The sequence below is a fragment of the Monomorium pharaonis genome, chromosome 4, assembly GCF_013373865.1.
Source record: "Monomorium pharaonis isolate MP-MQ-018 chromosome 4, ASM1337386v2, whole genome shotgun sequence".
NCBI lineage: Eukaryota > Metazoa > Arthropoda > Insecta > Hymenoptera > Formicidae > Monomorium > Monomorium pharaonis.
Window position 1 is genome coordinate 14,216,147 of NC_050470.1, and position 23,987 is coordinate 14,240,133.

The window sequence follows — 23,987 nt, forward strand, 5'->3', positions numbered from 1 at the left end:
AAGAATGCAATTATTTAGGCTTTAATATTAATTCAAAAAAATTCTGCCTTGAATTAACAGAGAAAAAGAAGAAGCAAATTAAAGGTATATTAAGTCAATACATCAAAGAAAAATGGTACAGAATTCGCGATGTTGCAAAATTACTTAGTGTTTTAATAGCAGCATGTCCTGCAATGGCATATGGCATTGTATTATACAAAAAAGTTAGAACGGGAAAAATTCCTAGCATTAATTCTTAACGGTAATGATTTTGAAGGACAAATGTATATGAACAAGCAAGTGATAAAAAATTTAAGTTGGTGAAAAAATAATATAGATCTCGGTTTTAACCCGATTAAAAATTATAAATTTAAGATAGAAATTTACTCAGATGTTTCATTGACCGGATGGGGAGCCCATTGCAACGGAGTTAGCATTCATGGGTTTTGGAGCAAGGAAGAAAAAGAATATCATATAAATTATTTAGAACTTTTAGCAGCCCTATTAGTCTTAAAAAGTTGTGCATCAGACTTATCAAATTGTGAAATTTTGCTAAGATTAGACAATACGACGGCAATAGCCTACGTTAACAAGACAGGCGGAATAAAATTCCCCCACCAAAGTGATCTAGCGCGAAAAATTTGGTAATGGTGCGAAAAGAGGAAGCTATGGGTAGTAGCATCATACATTCCTTCGAATAAAAATATAGAAGCCGATACGGCATCAAGAATTACTAATATGGGCACAGAATGGGAATTATTTAATAAGGTTTTTCGGAATATTAATAAGAAATTTGGCCCATTCACTATAGATCTTTTTGCATCGCGACTAAATAAAAAATGTAAGACATTTGGCTCCAGGTTTCCGGACCCGGAAGCAACATACGTAGACGCGGTTATAATATTGTGGAAGCATAAAAATATCTATGCTTTTTCTCCCTTTGCACTAATTTTGCGAACATTACGAAAAATAATCACAGATAAAGCAGAAGGCACGATGATAGTACCTTTGTGGGCGAGTCAATCTTGGTATCCACTTTTTAATTTGCTTCTATCTTCGGAACCACTTGTAATTTTACGAGATAAAAAACTTCTATTGTCACCCTGTAGGCAAAAGGTCCATTCACTAGTAACAAAGCTTTCATTGGTGGCAGGGCGACTATCAGAAAAGCTTTTCTCAGAAAAGGAATAAAAGAAGAATTGGCGGACGTCATGATCGCATCAATAATGCCGTCAACTCTCAAACAATACGAAAGCGCATTAAAACTATGGGTAGAATTTGCAGAAGAAAATAATTTAGATGTCAGTTTTATTTATTTAATTGCCATGATTTAATGCCAGTACTACAGCTATCTTATCATTTTTAACTGAAAGATTTAAAAAAAGCGCAAGTTACAGCACCTTGAATCATCCAGATCAGCAATTGCTCTTATCACAATAGTAGTAGGACTAGGCCGTTTTAACCCAAGTTGGAGTGGGGATAAGGGGAGGGGAAGGTAATTAATCGAGGGGAGGGTAATTAATTGAGGGGGAGAGAGTATTTAATCGAGGAGGAGAGGGTAATTAATTGAGGGGAGAGGGTATTTAATTGTAGAGGAGAGGATAATTAATCGAGGAGGAGAGGGTAATTAATAGAGGGGAGGGTAATTAATTGAGGGTGGAGAGGGTAATTAATTGTAGGGGAGAGGGTAATTAATAGAGGGGAGGGAGTATTAATTTATTAATCGGGGAAAGGAAATTAATCAAGAGGATTAATTAATCTATTGCGAAAGGAGGAGGGGTATCAATTAATTTATCAGGGGGGGGGGTTAACTTGTCACCTAAATTTTAAGTTAATAAATTTTTTTTTGTTTATTGTTTCTTTTTAACAAATTACCCTGTCATAAATTTCAAACTTTCTTTTTTCTTTTGTTTATTGTTTTTTTTTCTTTTGTTTATTGTTTCACTATAACAAATAACCCTATCATAAATTTTTTTTGTTTATTGTTTTGCTATAACAAATGACCCTGTCATAAATTTTCTTTTGTTTATTGTTTCTTTTTAACAAATTACCCTGTCATAAATCTCAAACTTTCTTTTTTTCTTTTGTTTATTGTTTCTCTGTAACAATTGACCCTGTTACAAATTTCAAAATTCCTTTGTTTCTCTATAGAAAATGACACTGTCATTAATTAAAAAATTCCTTTTCTTTATTATTTCTCTGTAACAAATGATCTGTCACAAATTTCAAAATTCTTTTGTTTATTGTTTTTTTAACAAATGAGAAACTTGTCTCAACATGTTTTTCAAAGTCCTTTGTCCTCATCACCACCACCGCCGCTCAAGTACATAGGTAAAGAGACTTTATTATTATTTTATATATGTAATGTAATTTTTATTTGATTACTTATAATTTGAGTTAGATTATATATTTATATGTACTCTAATTTAAATTATAAATAATTAAATAATAAAAATTATATTACGTATATTCCACCCCAGTTACGGTTTGCTCTCTATCTCTCTCCCGCTACACTATTCGTATAAGCAGCGCCGTTATCTTGGCTGCTAGCGAGCGTCGATGTCAGGCTGCTAGATATTATAAACTTTAAAAATATTAAAAAATATTAGATTAAAAAATAAAAATATAACATTCGGATACTGTAGTCTGCGTTTAATATTATCCCCCTCCTGAAAAAAAATTTCTTTCAAACAATTGAACGTGCAGCAACATGTTAAATTTCAGTTTTCCCCTTTTCTGAAATTCTTTTCAAAAGTCACGTGACTTTTCAATAGTCACGTGACTTTTCAATAGTCACGTGACTTTACAAATAGCATAAGTATATATAGGATAAATCTGCAGATCGTCGGCATATAGAATGTGTTTGGAGTGTTGCAACGAGTACTGTAGATTATTTTTGAAAACTGCAAAGAAAAGGGGACCAAAAACAAAACCCTGAGGAACACTCGATGAGACATGAGCCTAAGATGAAAAGAAACCGTCAGGGCCGAACACACACTGGGAGGGAGCGTCCCAGATGCGTACAGTAATAAATATACAGAACAGGTTGAGTGAAGCGGATACAGTGCGAAACGGACAAATTGCGAAACGGACACAGTACGAAACCGACACAGTACAAAACGGACACAGTGAGAAACGGATACAGTGTCAATCAGACAAAGTGAAATTCATATGTATTTGCAGATTTTCAATACAATGTACATGGGTTAGCGACGTGGATGGGGTGGGTACGGGAAGGGGGCGAAGACCACTCTTGTACGCACACACCCCGCGCGCGCGCGCGTGTGTGTGTGTGTGTTCGTGTGCGCGCGCGCACAAAGCATTCTCTACACTACATGGGTTTGCGACTGTGTCCGTTTCGCACTGTGTCCGTTTCACACTGTGTCCGTTTTGTACTGTGTCCATTTCGCAACGTATCTGTTTCGCAATGTGTCTGTTTTGCACTGTATTCGTTTATTACTATGCGCATTTGGGACTAACTCCATTGAGAGCGCCCAAAGAGATAGGACTTGAACCAAGTTAAGGCAGAGGAAGAGACTAAAAGATATCCTAGTTTGTGAAAAAACAAGTTGTGTCGAGCCAAATCAAATGCCTTCGTGAAGTCAAAACTAACAGGCTGACCATCCTTTTATCAATGAGAGAGGATGGAGAGGATGGAGAATGGAAGAAGATGGAGATAGGACAGTAATCTGAGAACGATGTAGAAGTTCTAGTTTTTGGAATTGGAATAATATGGGAAAGTTTCCAGGAGTTCAAGGACGCGTTGACCAAGTCAAGGATGACAGGGAAGGTAACAGGCAGGCTATCCATAATTAGTCTACGACTGATGCTATCCGGTCCAGTGAAGTACGAAGTGGATCTGATTAGAGCTCTATGAAGGGGGTGATATGAAAGAAATAAAAGATAGAGGGGTCAGCTAAGAGGAAGTATCAAGTCTGGAAAAAGAGCACGGGAAGGTAGGAGAAGATGAAGAATGATAATGAGTCGGAAAAAAGAGTGGGTCGAGATGAAAAAGAGGCGAGCGAGATTAGGATCAGGAGAGGAACCAGGAAAGTAAACAGTGGTAAAAAAGGCATTTAGTTCATCAAAAAAGTGAACAGTGGTAAAAAAGGCATTTAGTTCATCTCGAGTCAATGACTAGAAATTATTTGGATTTAGCGAGACCAAGAGACTTGTGTTCATTCCAGAGACGAGCAGTATTTGTAATTGAGTCCAGCCGATTCTTCCAGTACTCGGCCTTCGCCTCATCAATCAAATGTTTAACCCTGTTACGAAGAGAACAAAAGCACTCTTTTATGATTTTTTTCCCGGACCGGTCTTTATCCCGCGACGATTACGGGAAGCCATCACGTTATCAAACAAATAAAACAACAAAAATAACGCAAAAACTGTAAACCGTAAAAAGACATAACACGCCGACTTTTGCTCTTGTCTCGTCGCTTTTCTCGTCGATTGGATTCCTAATCCTTTCCATCAATATTGGCGTGTCACTGTTATATCTATATATCCCGTGCACGTAACTCTGTACAAAATTTCTTTCATTTCTAACTGTCTGACATTTCAAGCTTCGCTTTTTTGTGTCACCTCTAGGTGTGCGAGGACACGGGAACGCACATAACTTTTAATTCCTGTTGCCTCTCCGATTGAGAATCTACGTCTGTGCTGTGTGATGGTTCCTATTTGTGCACGAGATCGACTTATGTGCCAATTCTCCGAAGAAGACGAAATCACTTTGATTAGGCTTAATTAGTTTGAACAGATTCCTACACTTGAATCTCTGTACGCTTAATTTATCTTTTGAGTGAAATATTCTCTTTAAATTATAAAACTTGTTCAAATTACGTGAATTAAAATCTCTTTAATCTAGTTAACAAATTATACATTAAAAAACATCATGATCTAAACGGTAAAAATCATGTGCTTTCGAAGAATCGACGTCTATTGTATTACGACTACACGGAAAAAATAGTTCCAAACATTAATATCAAATATTAAAACAGTAATTTAATTGCAATACTTAAAACAGTATTAAATTAATATTTTATTTATCAATTATTGTTTTATATTAAAAAATTTTTTGTTTGTACAATAATATTTAAAGAATTTCAGAATTTTTAATTTTAACAAAAAGTATATTTTTCTAATATTATATTAGTCTAGAGACCCTTTATTAAGAGACGCAACAATCCTGTATATGTTTTTATTGGGTGTGAAACAATATGGCGGAACCAATCAACTGTCATATTCCCATTTTAAATATTATTAGCGTGCGGTAGGATATGGAAAAGCTAGGGCAAAGATACAAAAAAGTACATTGTAACATTACAAGATAGTTTATTATTTAACAATAGAATGCATTGCCATAGTCTTACTGCTATACACTGCTTTTTTAAACATTGGTTGTTTTTTGCACAAAATTCTAGTTCGAAATCGAATAAAATATTTCATTATTTTATCAAATAAGCCATGACAATTTTGTAATGAGTCACATCGGACATGAGTTATTTTCTGAGTGAAAAATTTAATTAAATTACAGTTTATGTTATTTAAATAAGGAATATATCTTCGAAAAATTACTTCCATTTCATAAAAATAATTAAATGTTTTATTAAATGTTTTATGTTTTATGTTTTAAATGTTTTTTTTGTTTTATGGCCTTACTTATTTATGAGTTAAAACTTATTTATGACTTCAAACGTTCAATTACAATTACAATTACAATCAGTTATAGCAGTTTGCTATATACATTGTCGCCATTTTGTTTCAGAATACAGAATTGTCGCGTCTCTTAGTAAAGGGTCTCTATATTAGTTTAACAAGCATAATATGTGATTTTATTTTAAAATAATAATATTAAAAATTCTAATTTTTAAAAATGTCATTTTTTATTCGACATTTTTTTCAATTCTTTTCTTTTACGAAAATTATTATTGAATAATAAAAATATATTTTTCTTGATAAAACTACTTATTTTTCATGTAATAAGCAGATCATGTATAAGCAGATTATGTCTATTTAATGCTTGTATAATTTTATTCTAATGTTTAGCATATTGTTACGCCCGCGCTGCTGTACGATTACTGAGAAGGCCGCGTGGCGTTCCTTGACGACGGGCTGCTATTTACAAACAAGTGCCTTTGCGACTAGATTCCGAGCTGTCAAACTGTTCGGACGTATTTCTTGCAATTCTATCACTGTGTTCTTGTATTTGTGTTACATTAAAGAGCCGTGTGAGTTTTCAGTGGTGTTACAATTTATTTCAATCGGGAGTGCGTGTAACATTTTGGGGGCTCGTCCGGGATCGGACGAGCGGATATCGGAACGAGCTTTAAGGAGAGAGAGGGAGAGAGTCCGGATGGTTTCGAGGACCCCGACACGTCCGAGCCCGCGAGATATTTCCGTTGAGGAGGGAACCGAAATGCCCACTACAAGGAAAAGGGCTCGAGAGCAGACTTCTGAATCTACGATGTCGGAGACGGCGGTACTGCAAGCCGTTCTCCAGGAGATGCGTGCGATACGTGAGGAGCAAGCACGAAGGGAATCGGAATTTGCAATGTTGTTGCGGCAGAGAGAAGAAGAGCTTTCTCGTTTACGAAATTTCCAGCTAAGTCCTTCTAATAATAGAGCCTCGGGCGATAATGTATTGGGGGCCGCGTCCGCGGGGGACACGTGCGGGAATCGTGCGCGAACGGAATTGGGTTTCAAATTGAAGCCTGACACTTTTGACGGGACGGTTCCGCTGCGGGAGTTCCTCTCTCAATTTCTCCTAATCGCGCGCGCGAACCTTTGGGACGACGCGTCGAAATCTGTAGCTTTGGCCGCGAGTTTAAGGGGGGAAGCGCGAACAGTCTTAGAATCGTTAGAGGACGTAGAGGTTTTTAGTTTTGAAGAATTAAAATCAAAGCTCGAGTTGCGTTTTGGGGAGGGAATTCTTACTCAAAATTCTTATTCTCTTTTTACCAATAGAAAACAAAAATCTGGGGAAAGCCTGGCTGCTTTTGGAGCTGAGTTGGAAAGGCTTTCGCGTTTAGCATATCCGGAGTGTCCTTTTTCGGTGCGGGACAAGATCGCATGTTCGCAATTTATTTCCGCCGTTTCCAATAATTTTCTTAGAAGAACTCTCCAGCTGGAAGGGATTTCTTCTTTGAAAGCGGCCGTGGAGAGAGCCAAAGCTATCGAAATCATTCAGGGGGCGAATTTTGAAAGAAAAGAAAAATTCGGGAGAAATTTTGATCGTTTTGGGAGGAATTTTGAGAGGGAGGAGAGGAAGGACGCGCGGAGTGTTGGGGGTGAGAAATCGGAGGAAGGGGGGCCCCGAAAAAATTGGCGTGGTCTCAAATCTGCAGCCAAAGATAAAGAATGTTGGGCGTGTGGAAAAACAGGACATTTCCGTTTTGAATGTCCCGACGCAAAGGGAAACGCGGCTTAGTTGAGCTTTTTGGGGCGAGTTCAACTCCGAAGGGTAATGCCCCGATTATTTTTCGTTCTAATTATAATTTGAATAAAGATTATTGTGTTTATCGTTCTCTTAGTTTTAATAATGATAATGATTCTTATTTTTGTTATGAAGGAATGCTTAATGAAAAACGTTGCTCCTTTAAGATTGATACGGGCTCTGACATCTCTATTGTAAATAGAAAATTAGTGAAAGATTATGGAGAAAAGTTGGAAACGGTAAATTGTTTTTTGAGATATCCTACCGGAGAAAAGATTCTTTGCAAAAATAAAATTTTAGTTGATATTCTTATTGGTAAATATTCTTTGAAGATTCCTATGTTCGTGGCGGAAATTCATGACGATTGTTTACTAGGGGTTGACTTTCTTAAAAAGGTTAGTTTAGAAAATGTTTTTGAATCCGCCTTCGGAAATTTTAAATCAAAAAAAGAAAAGAATTTTAATTGTTCTCGTGTTGTTTCTGTCCCTTCTGTCTTAAGGGAGCTCATTGAAAAAAATTCTGAAAATCTTGTTGATTCTCAGAAGGAAGTTTTTGCTGGTTTATTGAATGAATTTCAGGATATATTTTCTGAAGAGATAATTGCAGGAAATTGTGATATTATTTGTCATTCTATAAATGTTGAAGATTCTCCTCCCATAAAACAGGTTCCCCGACGTATTCCTTATCATATGAGAGACGAAGTTTATGGAATAATAGAGGAGATGAAAAAACATGGCGTAATAGAGGAATCTCAAAGTCCTTGGGTTTCTCCTGCGGTGTTAGTTAGGAAAAAAAATGGAGCATTGAGATTTTGTGTGGACTTCCGAAAATTGAATGCGGTTACGATTAAAGACTCCTTTCCTCTTCCTCGGATCGATGACATTTTTGATCAACTCTCAGGTAATGTTTGGTTTACTACGCTTGATTTGAAAAGTGGTTACTGGCAGGTTAAAATTCGTCCGGAGGATAGGGAAAAAACTGCTTTTTCTGTTGGTAAAGGGCTTTGGCAATTTACTGTAATGCCCTTTGGATTATGTAATGCCCCCGCAACTTTTCAGCGCCTAATGGAAAAAATTTTAAAAGACATGTTAACGAAAATTTGTTTAGTTTATCTTGATGACGTGATTATTTTTGGAAAAAGTTTTGAAGAAATGTTAGAGAATCTTAGTAAAGTCTTTCGGCGAATTCGGGAAGCAAATTTAAGAATTAATCCGGAGAAATGTGTTTTTTTCAGAAAAAATGTTAAATATCTGGGCCATATAATTTCTGCCGAGGGGGTAGTTACAGATCCGGAAAAGATTTCCGCAGTAAAAGACTGGCCAGTTCCGCATACTAAGAAGCAATTGCGTAGCTTCTTAGGTTTTTGTTCGTATTATCGCAAATTCGTTAAAGGTTTTTCTTTTATTTCAAAACCTCTTTATGCATTAACGGAAGATAAAGTTAAATTTTCTTGGGGAGAAGAATGTCAAAATGCTTTTGACGAATTGAAACGCGTGTTATCTTTTTCTCCTATGCTTTCTTTTCCGCGGGAGGAGGAGAAATTCATTTTAGATACCGATGCTTCTAATATCGGTATTGGTGCAGTTCTTTCCCAGAAACAGGATGGAAAGGAACGAGTTATAGCCTATTTTAGTCGCGTTTTGAATAAAGCCGAGAGGAATTATTGCGTTACGCGTCGAGAACTTTTGGCGATAGTTGAAGCAATCAAAGCTTTCCGTCATTACCTCTTGGGACAAAAATTTTTGATTCGTACAGATCACGTTTCCCTTAGATGGCTTTTGTCTTTCAGAGATCTTGAAGGACAGCTCGCGCGTTGGTTGGAGAGACTCCAACAATTTGAATTTGAAATTGTTTTTCGGAAAGGACAGTTTCACGGAAATGCCGATGGACTGTCTAGACGTCACTGTGAATCTCAAGGTTGTAGATATTGTGCTAAGATCGAAGAAAATTGTGCTCGAGAGTCGAGGAAAACTATTACCTTGGCTCGTATTACCTTGGCTGAAGAAAATTTAGAAGAATGGCAAAGGGAACAGAAAGAGGATCCTAGTTTGTCGGTAATTTTTCGCGGTAAGGAAACAGGAGTACGTCCTTTACGCACGGAAGTTTCGGATGTTTCTACCCGTATTTACTTGTTGTATTGGGACGTTATAAATCTTAAGAACGGTGTCCTTTATAAGAGTTGGTATGCTCCAAATTTGAAATCTAGCTTCCTTCAATTATTAGTTCCACGTAAACGAGTCAAGGAAATTTTAGAGAAAGCCCATGATTCTTTGTCGGGAGGACATTTCGGGGTGAATAAGACCTTGGAGAAAATTAGGAAGCGGTTTTACTGGGCTTCATGTAAACAAGATGTAGAGGACTGGTGTAAATCCTGTGAAGTGTGTGTGGCAAGAAAGGGCCCCTTGGGAAAGGGAAAGTCTCCTTTGCAAATCTTCAATGTTGGAACTCCGTTTGAAAGAGTTCAAATGGATATTCTTGGTCCTTTTCCCATTACTTCTTCTGGAAATAAGTATTTGCTTGTTGTAGTCGACTGTTTTACCAAATGGGTAGAAGCTTTTCCCTTGAGAAATATTAGAGCAAAAACAGTGGCGGAGGTTTTTGTTAATCAAATTGTTTCCAGGCATGGGACACCTTTCGAAGTTCATACGGATCAGGGAAGGAATTTCGAGTCCAAGCTTTTTACTGAACTCATGGAACTTCTCGGAATTAGAAAGACAAGAACTACTGCCTTGCATCCTCAATCGGATGGTCAGGTTGAAAGACAGCATCAAACCATTACTAATTATTTGGCGAAGTATATTTCTTCAAATCAGAAGGATTGGGATCGTTGGATTCCTATGTTTCTTTTGGCCTATAGAACCTCAAAGCATGAGGCTACTGGAGTGACTCCGGCAGAGTTGTATTTTGCGCGAGATCTTAGATTGCCTTTGGATTTGTTACGAGGGAAACCGCCTGAATCTTGTAAGGAAGACCCTCATACTGCGGAAGGTTTCGTTAAGGATTTTCAACGAAAAATGGAGGGATTTCATGCGAGTGTTAAGGAAAGATTAGATATTCGATCTTCACGTGTTAAGTCTCGCTATGATCGCAGAGCTAGACATATTTTATTTCAGGAGGGGCAGAAGGTCTGGTTCTTCAATCCCCGAAGAGTTAAGGGGAAGGCTCCTAAATTACAAAGTGATTGGGAGGGACCTTATTTTATTGTTAGGAAATTGAGCGAAGTAGTTTATTGTATTCAGAAAACTCCGAAACATAGAAGAAAGATAGTTCATTCAGATAGGTTAGCTCCTTTTTATGAGAGGAAATTGGTGCGATAGGTGAGTCGGAGCCCGGAATAGAAAATAAAAAAAGGAAACGAGACGTTGACAAAAAAGGAATTGTTTTTTTTTTTTTTTTTTTTTGGAAATTGGAGAAGTTTGTTGCTTGTTGTTTTATTTTCTTTTCAGGAAAAGAAAAAAAAATTACGAAACGAGAGATGCTTTACAAGCTTTCCTGGAAAGTGAGCGAAATCCTTTCGACGGGGGATCAATTTCTTTTCTTTGTGATTAAATGAAGACTGCCTCACCCACGGTTTTTGAGCCGTGGTTTTCCCGTGGGGCGAAGGGCAAATGCCGAGGCAGGGACTAGAGGAGTCCTTTCAGGACGACGGGTCCACGGTGGCTACCCCCCTCTTGTCCGAAGAGGAACGGCGACGTCGGTTAAAGCGTGGAGGGCAGCGTTTGGATCAAATCCAGTAGACGAGAACCTAGAGGAGTGGAGTTCACTCAGGAGTCGGCCCAGGGAGAGGGAGATCGTCTCTTCCTCAGAGAATGCCGAATAGTGGTTCTAAAAGGACTTTTGGAAAGGATGGAGGTCCTGGATTTCCCTGAAGACAATTAGGACTTATTTAGGAGCGGCGCTCGGTAACCTGGGACAAAGCTCAGGGAGAGCAGGAGGCCGTCCTGGAACTTTTGTGTCCTAATCGGGGAAACGGAAGACTGCCTTGGTACTACCCTTTCGGATTGTCGGGACGACAATCTTGAAGAGAGAGGGTAGTGTTACGCCCGCGCTGCTGTACGATTACTGAGAAGGCCGCGTGGCGTTCCTTGACGACGGGCTGCTATTTACAAACAAGTGCCTTTGCGACTAGATTCCGAGCTGTCAAACTGTTCGGACGTATTTCTTGCAATTCTATCACTGTGTTCTTGTATTTGTGTTACATTAAAGAGCCGTGTGAGTTTTCAGTGGTGTTACAATTTATTTCAATCGGGAGTGCGTGTAACAATATTTAAAAAATACGAATGTTTTCAAAGAAAGAATGTCCTCTTTTTCTGTGTAGTGTTTTGTCTGTGTGCATGTTTTTTTGTACGTGAAGCGTTACGTGTCTCTCTGTCTTTTGCTTTTTGGCGCAGTTTCGATGTTTAATGTAACTCTTAAAGGGTCGCAAACCTTTCCTTCAGAGAGCCCGGCTTGAATTTTTGCAGGAGCCAACCGCCATCTACAATAAAAAACTTTACTTCGACGTAGTGGAGAGATCAAGGGAGATTCAAACCTTCACCGTAGAGGGCGGCGGTAGAAACGCCACTATTATCATCCCCAACATCGCCGTTACCAATGGAATTGTGCATATAATCGACAGGGTTCTCGGGGTACCCTATACTAATGTTCTTGAGAAACTCAGGACCTATCCGGCGCTCGAGTGAGTCTCCTATCTTTTTCTTCATCTTTATTTATCTTCATACAAAGCGACTTGGATTATCGGGTTTCTGGTCGCGCCTGGGTTGCATTTTAAAAAACACAAAAAGCAAACGCGGAAAGAGGGGACGACGCGTAAAATATATACAGGGAGTCCCAGAGCATACTGGTCACTGTTCATAAAAAGGTAGATGGGATCGAGATGAACATAAAAGTTCAATATTGTTGTGGGTTTGGTCTGCTAATAATCGAGATATAAATTTTTTTAATTATGCGAATGAGAGCGCGCCTTGCGCGCCGAAGGAAGGGCTCGAGCCGCTCGAGCCATAGCACGGCCTATTGTTTCAAGCATTGGCTGCCGGCGGCGGCGGGGGAAAGAAGGAGAAGCGTGGCGTCGTCGCCGTTCCCACGTCTCGCCGCACCGCGCCTAAGCTCGCGTCGATGGCTGCTACGCACACTCGCGATTACATGACGAGATTATAAATTATTAATAAAAATAGGACAAATTTAAATCGTAATAAACTTTTGTAAATAAGAAAGTCGAAAGAGAGAAAGCGATGGAAACGTATGGAACCTGCAAATAATATAATATTTGCCGCATCAAATTCTCTCGTTTTTTATAGAATATTAAATTAACGAAGATTTATCACGATTGATTCTTTATACATTCTCCTTTCGTAACCATCTTATTAGAAAATTACGAAATGCACGAAATACTATCCTTAATATGCACTCTTTGTAAAATAACACGATAGAAAAATATTCACGTTTGATCTGACGACTTCAGGATAAATTATTCGATGCAACTTCTACGGTAATTATAGGTAATTAGAGATCAATGTTATGTCAAGTATCGTTAGTATGGTTAACTAGAAATGATTTTCTCTTGTATATGATAGAGAACTTCAAATTTCTTCTATTGTTAATACATTATAAGTCACTGAAAATCTGTCGTAATTAATAATGCAATTAAAGATAAAAGAAACTCTGAATTCTTTTATTCATTATTGAATTTTTTATTTACTCTTGATTCATATGTAAAATTGAACTTTGTACTTTCCCAGATAGCATACGGACGTCCTTAGGACGTCCAGGACGGACTTCGTGGATATCCTGAGGACGTTCTGATTTTATCCCGGGACGTCCTCAGGACATCCTGAGGAATAGCAAACGAGCGTCACTTTTTAGTCCTCAGGACATCCTGAGGACAGTCTATCGGACATCCTGAGGACAGTCCATTGGACGTCCTGAGGATACCATAGGATTTCCTCAGGACATCCTCAGGAATAGCAAACAATGACCACTTTTTGTCAGATTTTTAAAATTTTTTTTTTAAGATTTTTGATAAATGTATCGATTTTTTATAAGAATTGAAACGTTTCTCAGAAAAATTTAAAAAATAAAAAATTCCGATTAATTTAGAAAATTTTTTAAATATTTCTAAGTATTTTTAACAATTTTTGAGAATTGAAAAAAAACTTTAACAAAAAATTAAAAGTTCTAATTATTTCTACGATAATTTTGTAAGAGGAAGAAGACTATACATGTTTCAGCGACAGTTGTACCTGTTAAAGCATGTTTAATCTCTGTACCCGAGAAAACGGTCACCCATCCAAGTATCAACCATCGCCGACGATGCTTGACTTCAAAGACCATACGCATCCTAACGCTTCATGATGATCCGCGCGCGCGCGTGTTAACACACACACACACACACACACACACACACACACACACACACACACACACACACACACACACACACACACACACACACACACACACACACACACACACACACAATAAGAGTAAAAAAAAAGATAAAATACAAAAACAAAAAAAATAAAAAGAACTCTTATAATGGCAGATACCTTGACGTGGTATAAGAACTTAAATATTGTTTTATTATTTAAAAAGTTATAAAGCAGTATGACAAAATTCTGCCATTTTGTAAAAAATTTAATGTAATTATATGAAAACTTGTTAAATAATGATACATCAAGTGCATAATATTGCTCTCTTGTACATCCATGAATCTTGTAAAGATTTAGTATTTTTGACTATTATAATAAATGTTATAATAAATTGTAATTATTGAATGTTTAATTTGACCTCAAATTCGTGTTCCGCGGCCCAAAAAACATATGTACCCATTTTGAGGTAAATATGTTTAATATCATAGACAAAAAGTATCATTTGATAGCATTTTAGTGCTTTTGACGCTCTATTCTTATCCGCCATTTTGTATCTCAATTCTATATCGGTAATGCCGCAGCACTACGTCAAAGAGCAAACCTTAACGAGTAAAACAAGCCAAACAAACTTAAAATCGGTTGAGAATTGCACTGTCGGTAGATTTTTGTCCAAAACATGAGCTTTTTTCCCACTGTGCGACGCAGGGACAAAAGTTGCACGCTAGATAAGAAGGACAGCCCGATTGTAGAATAGTGAAGAATAAGCATCCGGTAAGGTAGGCTCTTATATCATTGGCAGTCAGCCATCCCAGAGAATTATAGTGATAGAAAACATGTTCGTCCTGTAAATTAAAAATAAAGCGGATGCAGGTGTCATCAGTTATTTCAGTTTGAGCCACTGTTGACCGGTCAGATCAGAAAACACAGCTGAGCAGTAATCAAATAGCGGAAATATCAACGATGTAACAAGTTGTGTGCGCATGGATGTTGAAAGACAGCTTTGATAAGGTTTTAGTTGCCATATAGTACCGATAATGCTGTTTGACGTGACCCTGATCTGTTCGGTTTAACTAAGATGCTGAAGGTACAAACGCCGAGATCGGTCGCATGGTCGACGAAATTTATTGGAGTACCGTTGATATTCAAACAGAGGCGGGCATTTTCGCGAATAGACCTTACAAAGCAAGTACTGCTTAAAAGAAGAGCCTTAGTTTTATCCGCATTGAGCACAAGGCCATTGCGTGCTGACCAGCGCTCCAACGAAGCGATATCTTTCCTGACACGACTGAAGCAAAGTCAAGGTCAAGAAAATGTATGTATATCTGCAAATCATCTGCATATAGGATAGCAGTAGGAAATAGAATGCTGAATGTGATCGATGAAGATGACGAGAAACAGCAAGCCAAGGACGGAACCCTGGGGAATACCAGCAAAGACAAGGGTTCACGAAGAGACTATCGATTACTATCGACAAACGGAGATTGGATAGCTTGTATAAAAGGAGGTAGTGATGAACGAAATCAAAGGCCTTGGAGAAGTCGAATAGGATGAGAAGGATGACCATTCCTTTGTCCACCGCTAGCCTAACATCGTCAAGATTAACCAGCGCGGTTTGGGTACTATTACCTCGTCGAAAGCCGGTCTAAAAGGAATCAAGCGGATAATAGAGAGTGGGATGAAAGCTGATCGTAAACTATGCGTTCAAGAACCTTGGAGAGAAAGCATAAAAGAGAGATAGGACGAAAGGCAAAGACGGCAGGATAGGATAAAAGGCAAAGACTGAGGGATTTTTGATTTTAGAAAGAGGGATAACGTAGGAGTATTTCCAGGAGGAAAGAAAAATAGAGGTGTTTAGGGATGAGTTGAAGAGGTCAAGGATTACAGGGAAGGTGACAGGAAGGCTATTGAGGAGAAGCCGTCGGCTGATATTATCAGAATCAACAGCGTTGAAATAATATTTAATGAGAGCTTTGCGCAAAATATCTAGAGTAATAGAGTGGCACCCGTTTGTCCACGTCAATATTTGCCATGGTCCCGATTGCCCACGTCAATATTGGCCAATAAGGATTTTGTTTTGGGTGGACGCACGCACGCACGCACGCACGCACGCACGCACGCACGCACGCACGCACGCACGCACGCACGCACGCACGCACGCACGCACGCACGCACGCACGCACGCACGCACGCACGCACGCACGCACGCACGCACGCACGCACGCACGCACGCACGCACGCACGCACGCACACACCCACACACAAGGGGGTGCCTTCGGTTCTCCCTCCCGCACCCACCCCGTTGGTAGGGGTGCCTGGGCAAAAATGCGTGTCCATTATTAATTGGGCCATTATTGATGTGGCCAATATTGACATGGGCAAATGGATCGCTTCCGAGTAATGTGCTCAAAATAAAAAGTAGGATCGGAAAAAGTGGGGGAAGACAAAGAAGGAGTGAAACAGAGAGAAACGGGTAGTAGTGGGATAGTGCAGGAAGGGAGGTGAGTCGTGGAGAAATGGTCATCGAGATCATCTGAAGAGCAGTAGGTTTTTACCTAGAGGCAAAAAGGGGAGGAGCGGGTGCTGAGGGGCGACAAGAGATAATTATCCTTGGCAGTGGTAATGAGAAGGCTGATTTTATTCCACAAGGAGATGAAGACATAGAGATTAGCGGGTGATGGATGTTAAAGAAGAATCATTCGCAAGGCATTTCTCTTGCGCATAAGTGACCGGATGGATGAGTTAAGCCAAGAAGCAGGAGGCCGCTTGGCTATGAAGGAGCGCAGAGAAACGTGGTGATTTTGAGTATCGATAAAGTACCTGGACAGTAAATCAGGAGCGGTTCACTTGAAAACTGTTCATTTGAACACTGTTTATTAGACACCGTTTATTGGATATTGTTTAATTGGATACCGTTCACTTGAACACAATGAAAAATAACTAACAAGGGAACCTCGCGAACCCGAAAATTCTGATTTTAATAAACCTTGGCATAAATGTAGTGAGGGTAAATACATAAATTTAGAAATTTTTAGTTGGTGCTTATAAACAGTTTGAAAGGGCGAAACCACCTTTCAAAGTTGAGACATTTTTGCGCTTTCTCGATATATTTGACAAACTAAACCAAATATAAAAAAATGTTTCATACTACAATTTTACAGTATAAATACCTCTATTTAACTACGCTGTTTATTTTTCGAAAAAAAAAAAAATTTTTTTTAAATTAAAATAAATTTTTAATAAAATTGACTTTTATGTATGGTATATAGCATTTATAAAGCAATTATACTATTTTATACTACGTTTTATTTATATCTATGTGTATATTATGTATGTTGTATATTATCTATGTTATAATACTATACATTTATATTTATTATGCTATTTATTTTTTTTGGAAAACTTTTTTTTTTTTTTTTTTTGAAAAATAAATAGCATAGTTAGTAGAAATACAAGGAGGATTCTGGCCGGGAGCTCCTAGGGGGGTGCAGGTGTGCGGGGGGAACTTGTAGGCGCGGGGGGTGTTACAGCGGGGAGGGATGATGTTACCCGGGGCTCCGGGAAGAATCGCTTATCAGAAGTAAACTAATATCCCGCTTATCAGACGTAAACAATTTCGGGGACGCCTTTGAAAAGCCGATATATCTTGCTTATTAGACGTAAATTATTACGCCTTTGAAAAGCCGACATGTTTTTATTAGGGGTATCAAAAAATACCGCTTTTTACCCTCTCTCCCTCATACATATACTATGTTGGTTACGCGAGATGGTGGAAGAAGAGCATTTGTCGCGGCATATAATACGCGTTCTTTCTCTTATGCTACCTTTGCTCTCACTCCCACCCATTGCACGCTCTCGCTCCCACCCATGCGGTACTCACTATCGTGCTCGCGATATTTTAATAAGAAAAGATGTATGGGGAGGGGGGAAATAAGTCTTTAAAACCCCTCCGCTATTAGCGATAGACAAAATGTGTCGCCCGGCGGCTAAAAAAATTTGTAAACACGATTTGAGATCGCACTTTAGTACCTCACGATTTGCAGGATGCGATTCACGGTCTAGCGCCTATATCAGGCTGTTTGTAGAAACAGCAACTCGCTTTGAAATTGTATAAGTATAAATAAAAAATGGCAAATGCTCCGGTTGAGACAAAGAGACAAAGGGTTATAGATGAAATATCAGGGTTAGGAAAGTTACTTTTTAAAAGTAACTCGTTACCGTTACTTTAAAAATAACGAAAAATCGTTACTTTTCGTTACTTTTTTCTTAATGATAAGACAGATTTATAAAATAGGATACTAAGGCCAATATTCATAGTCGGATCTTATATTTAAGATTATCTTAAGTACTGTCTTAAAATGCCATCAGCCAATCACAGACCCGTATTAGCATCTTAAGACATTGCTTGAGACGATCTTCAAATAAGATTCGACTATGAATACCAGTCTAAGACGTACAGAATATAAAATTGGAAGATATTTATCTTTAAATACTTTTATATATACTGACAATGAGTAACAAAATTAACGCAACAAAAATTTTTACCAAAATTTCACTCAACTTCAAATAATCGTAACTTCGCGAAAACTTATTGTATTGGAAAGTTCTTTTTTCATTTTAAAGCTTGAAGTCTCTATTTTAAAGAACATTTGTCAGATTTTGATCCTCTCTTTTTCGCTTTTCGGCATCTCTTTAAAAGTAAGAATGTGTTTTGTCTTCAAAAATTTTCATACTTTGACGCGCTCTACGGAGTGCAGTGAATTTTTCTCGTTAATTTTATAAAAATTATTGTAAAATATGAGCTTTTCCCTACAAATTGAAAAAAATTGAAGTTTGTACGATTTTTTTGGCGAAGTTATTAAGATTTTAAGAAAAAATGGTCATTTTGACTTTTATCGCTTGTTACTCGTGAACAGATCAACGTACAGCGCTCAACAAAAAAGCATTGGCATGCTGAAAGTTTGCACTTTCAAATGTTATTATTAATTTTTTTATAGATTTATTTTTTTAACAACAAATCGCGTTCAAAGACTATGTAGAAAATCACATATTTTACGCTTTTCATTTAGTTCAATATACTGTCGTGAAGAAAGATCCAATCATATCGCTAAAGCAAAGTTTTATAGTACGATTACTCTCCAGTAATGAATACTAACGTTCTTTGATCAATTACTGCTTGTAACGTTCTCATATGTTTATGCAACTCTCAATTTCCTGCGGAATTTTGTGCCAAATTTGCCTAAGTGCTTTTCCCAACTTATCAATTAATATTTAAAAATGCAAATTTTCAGTTTTTCATTGTTTTTTTGCGGAGAGCTGTACGTTGATCTATTTACGAGTAATAAGCGATGAAAATCAAAATGATTATTTTTTCTTAAAATCTTAATAACTCCGCCAAAAAAATCATACAGACTTCAATTTTTTTTCAATTTGTAGGGAAAAATTTATATTTTACGATAATTTTTATAAAATTATACGAGAAAAATTCACTGCACCCCGTGGAACGCATCAAAGTATGAAAATTTTTAGAAGACAAAACACGTTATTACTTTTGAAGAGATGCCGAAAAGAGAAACAAAGAGAATCAAAATCTGACAAATGTTCTTTAAAGTAGAGACTTCAAGCTTTAAAATGAAAAAAAAAAAAAACTTTCCAATACGATAAGTTTTCGCGAAATTATGATTATTTGAAGTTGAGTGAAATTTTGGTAAACATTTTTGTTGCGTTAATTTTGTTGCTCAGTGTATTTTCAGTACATATCTATATTACATATTAAATTTTTTATATACTTTGTACACTTTAAACGTTTATTTTTAATATATCTATTGTATATCTAGATAGCACAAAGAATCCAAAATAATTCTTTTAGTAATTTTTTTTATGTCACCAATTATGAATTCTTTAAATGTAAAAAGAAATCTTTTTCTAAGATGAATTCTTTTTTTTAGATTAAAAAAATTCTTTTAAGAAGAATTCTGTTTTCATTTAAAAAAAATTCACAATTGGTGACATAAAAATGAATTCTTTTTCGATCTTTATGCTATCTAGGTATACTTATTTTTTAAGTAATTATTATATTTTTATATATAAATCTCTAATATGTAAAAATATAGATCACATGTATTATATAATAAAATTTAATAATATCCTTTGTTTATTTTTAACAGATATGCACTACTGGGTAGTGCAGTGATGTATTTAATAAATAATTTTTTAATTTGAGGAAAACCATTTAGCATGTCAATTTTAGTATTTTTTGAAATTAAAAATCGATGCAACCCATCTTGAACAAATTCAGTATACACTGTTTATATATTAGACGACAAAATTTCGGAGGCAGAGGCGGAATTTGTCGACCAATATAACTTTAAAGTTCGTAGTTTATGAATTGACCAGCGACCATACTGCAAACAGCGCGTGCCATATTTTGACCCACTCCCACCACTAGAATTCTTCTGTTTTCTCGTCTTCTTACTTTCTATCAGACGGCAAATATTTCCACGTTTATGTACCGGCCATATATTTAAAAGTAACAATAACGGTAACGACGTTACGAATAACGCGTTACTTCCCGACCCTGTGAAATATATAATTGGTTTTGAAGCGCGAGGTACCACAGTTGGTGCGAAGCTTACGATGCGTGCAAATCGTACCTAAGGATCGTGAATACGGTCGATCCTGTTAACAACCGAAGACGTCGTGATTGTTTCAAACAACGAAGGCATCATGATTGTGTCTAATGACAAAGACATTATCATGGACAATGATTTTTAAAATCCCGATAAAGATATGATAAGCGATGAAGACGAATTTTCAATTATTAGCGATTCCGCGAGTTATTTCAGCGAAGGCTTTACCGACCACGTAGAGAAATTTGTATCACATGCGGACTTTCTTACGTTAAACAAACGCACTAAACATTGCGCAATATTTTTCTATTATTCTACGGATGGTGCTCTGGCCTTCTGTGCCGAGTGTATAATTGATATGTGGGACATTAGAGAGGGAATGAGTGCTATTAAGGAGCATCAAACCGATCGTCTCGAAAATTTAAATTATCGGGCTTGCTCGAACTGCCGTCAACCCGTGTATGTAATAATTCCATGCAATATGCCCAGAGTGCGCACTGTACAGACTTTTAGTATGAAACTGCAAAACATGGATGAGGAAGACATTGAAGATATCAAACATGTTCTTAACAATGAACCGCTAGAAGATTGGGAAGAAGAAGAAGACATGAATGTGCAACGAATATCACCAGTGCAATTTATACATGATCGAGAACTTGGTATATGTGAAACGCTTGAACGCGTTACGATACATAGAGTGTATATAAACAATGAATATATTTATAATTGACCTTATCACGTGAGGCGGAAAATATATATCATGATATTGAACCAGTGTCGGAACGATGAAATCGTGTATCCAGAACATTGTAATCGTTATTGGGCAAAGCAAGTCGCTCAAGAAATGCTATATACATTCGATGCCATGTACATTAAAATTCCTGCTGGTATTGGAAGGTGTATCGAACTGGTGATAAACAACATGGCTAAAGGGTCTTTTAAAAATCCTAAAATAACAAATATGTTGTGCACGTACAAGTTTTTTGAGTGAGTTCCAGATGCGCACAATAATAAACGGACACAGCAGGCTGAGTGAAACGGACACAGACCAAATGCGCACAGTCGCAAACCTATGTGGTGCAGAAAATGCTTTGCACACACGCACACACCACGCGCGCGCACGCGCGCAGGGGTGCAAGGGGGAGGAAGCTCCCCCCTTTCCTCCTGCACCCACCCCGTCGGTAGAGGTGCCCGAAAAGTTGCAACCCATGTGGTAAGTTTGTAGGTTACTGTGTCCGTTTGGCCTGTGCGCATTTGGTCCGTGTGCATCTGGTCCGTGCGCATTTGGTCTGTGCGCATTTGGTTTGTGCGCATTTGGTCTGTGTCCGTTTCACTCAGCCTGCTGTGTCCGTTTATTGCTGTGCGCATCTGGGACGCTCCCACTTTTTTTATGCTTACAATCATTACGATTATAAAAACGATAAGAATAATAATGATAATTTTGATTAGAGCATAGGATTAAAGCATATTTTTTTATATGGCGCGAAAGAAAATACAAAAAAATGCACTATAAAACGCAAAACTCGGTGCGATACTGCAAATCATGTCACATGGACGTGTCACGTGCAAGTGCCCCGTTGAAGAATGTAATGTAATTTAAAAAGTGTGAAAAGACGCTTAAAAAATAGAACATTTTGAGCACGAGCTATTGGACCAAATTAACAGGGTTGCTACCTTGGGCGAGTGTTTTGAGTGGTTGCAGCGGTGCGACGAGTGCATCGAACGACTCGAAGAACACAGTCACGTCAAGCGCCCTCGACTCAACGTTGGACAAAGACAATCTTTGGTGGCGAGAATCGCGCGACTCGCGGGTGAAAAGACACGACTGCAACGACGTTTCGTGCACGTCGGTGGTAATTACGTGAGTGATAACGCGGACAGACTTGTGTGGCGAGAGATTGAAACCGCGTTCGAGAATCGCGTTTTGACAGGTGCGGTTATCAATGCGAATTATATTGAACCGCAAAAGTTTTTAGAAGACGCTGGTGGTATAGTACTCGAGCGAGTGCGGGACGCTATCGAAAACACAACTGTGTGAAAGTGAACACCGCGTTCAATGGCGTATTTGTAACGGGCGACAAACGCGCCAATAAAAGTAGCAAGTTAGCATGTTTCTCCTTCTTGTCGTATTACCACGAAAAACAGTGATCTCTTTAGAACATCAGACTTGGATAAGTGGTACAAACGGTGTGTTATTAAGCCCACGTTAGCATTGCTCAAAAAATTTCAAGAACGCGATAGTGGGTGGGCGCTGTCGCGTATACAGAATTTAACTGTAAACGTGAATAAATACAATTCTATGCATGCGGAATGTCACGTGACATTACCGCAAAAAATAGTGACAAAGCATGCGGTTGTTAACGTGAAATCGATGGACAATGCGTGTTTCGCATGGTCGGTGGTAGTCACTCTATATCCCATAGAAAGACATTGTAAAAGAGAGTTATTGTACCCTCATTATACAAAGGTTCTGAATTTTGAGGACATTAAGTTTCCAATCGTGTTAAAAGACATTAAGAAATTTGAGAGACTAAATAACATTTCAGTCAACGTCTACGAGATCCAAAAGGATCAAATTGAAACGTATAAAATTCTCCCGCTGCGACTCTCTAACGACAAGAAGGAGAAACATGCTAACTTGCTATACGTGCAAGATCCACGCGAAGACAACGGGAGTGTCCCGTTTGCCCACGTCAATATTGGCCACGGTCCCGATTGGCCACGTCAATATTGGCTACGTCAATATTGGCCACGTCATTATTGACCACGATCCCGATTGACCACGGGGTGGATTGGCCACGTCATTATTGGCCACGTCATTATTGGCCACGCGTCATTATTGACCACGTCAATATTGGCCACGTCAATATTGGCCACGCGTGATATTGCCCACGTCAGTAATGGCCACGTCAATATTGGCCACGCGTCATTATAAACTGAATGACATTATCTAGTCTTTGCCGTAGCCAATTTTTTAAATATCGATTTTTGGCAAAATGGCAGCCGTTTAAAGAAAAGAAGCAATTTTTTAGGATAAAAATCGGTCGTTTTTTAACTTTAAAAAAAAGTAAGGGCTCTAAAAAAACCGCTACGATAAAGACTGCCTTTTTTGTGTAGATTAAGCCCTCCAAATTTCAAGTAAATTGGTCCAGCCGTTTCCAAGATATTTTTGGCACGCGTTTTGAAAACATAGTTTCGAGAAAAACGCGTTTAAAGTTTGACATTCGGTTAAAACGTAGATAACTTTTTTTCGAACTTACATGGAGTCATCTACTCCAGGGCCATACAGTGAACTCTCTCCAGATGTAGCGGCATCAAAGGCTCCAATTTTAACTTGCCGGTGTATTATTCTTGCGTAAACTACCTGCTGCGAAGGATTAGAAGGCGCCCATCGCGCTCCAGTGTCGTTGAACGCACTTGGACCTTTCTCGCTATATCTCCGACAATTTTCAAAAAATCACTTTGAAACTTGCAGGGAATATTCTCAAAACTTTATACTTTACGAATATGTAAAAAACGAAAAATGCATTTTTTCAAAATTTCTAGGTGCATGTAACCCCTTAATACGTGATTTCCATT

General features: G+C 38.0%; 1 protein-coding gene across 5 annotated transcripts in view; it reads left to right on the forward strand.

The window, feature by feature from the left end:
• LOC105832409 (fasciclin-1-like) overlaps positions 1-23,987 on the forward strand; it is a 365,719-nt gene that overhangs the window by 293,077 nt on the left and 48,655 nt on the right. For all 5 annotated transcript variants that reach the window (XM_036285356.1, XM_036285355.1, XM_036285358.1 and 2 more), the window contains one exon: positions 11,878-12,092. In XM_036285356.1, the coding sequence (XP_036141249.1) occupies positions 11,878-12,092 (215 nt within the window). The remainder of the gene's footprint in view (positions 1-11,877; positions 12,093-23,987) is intronic.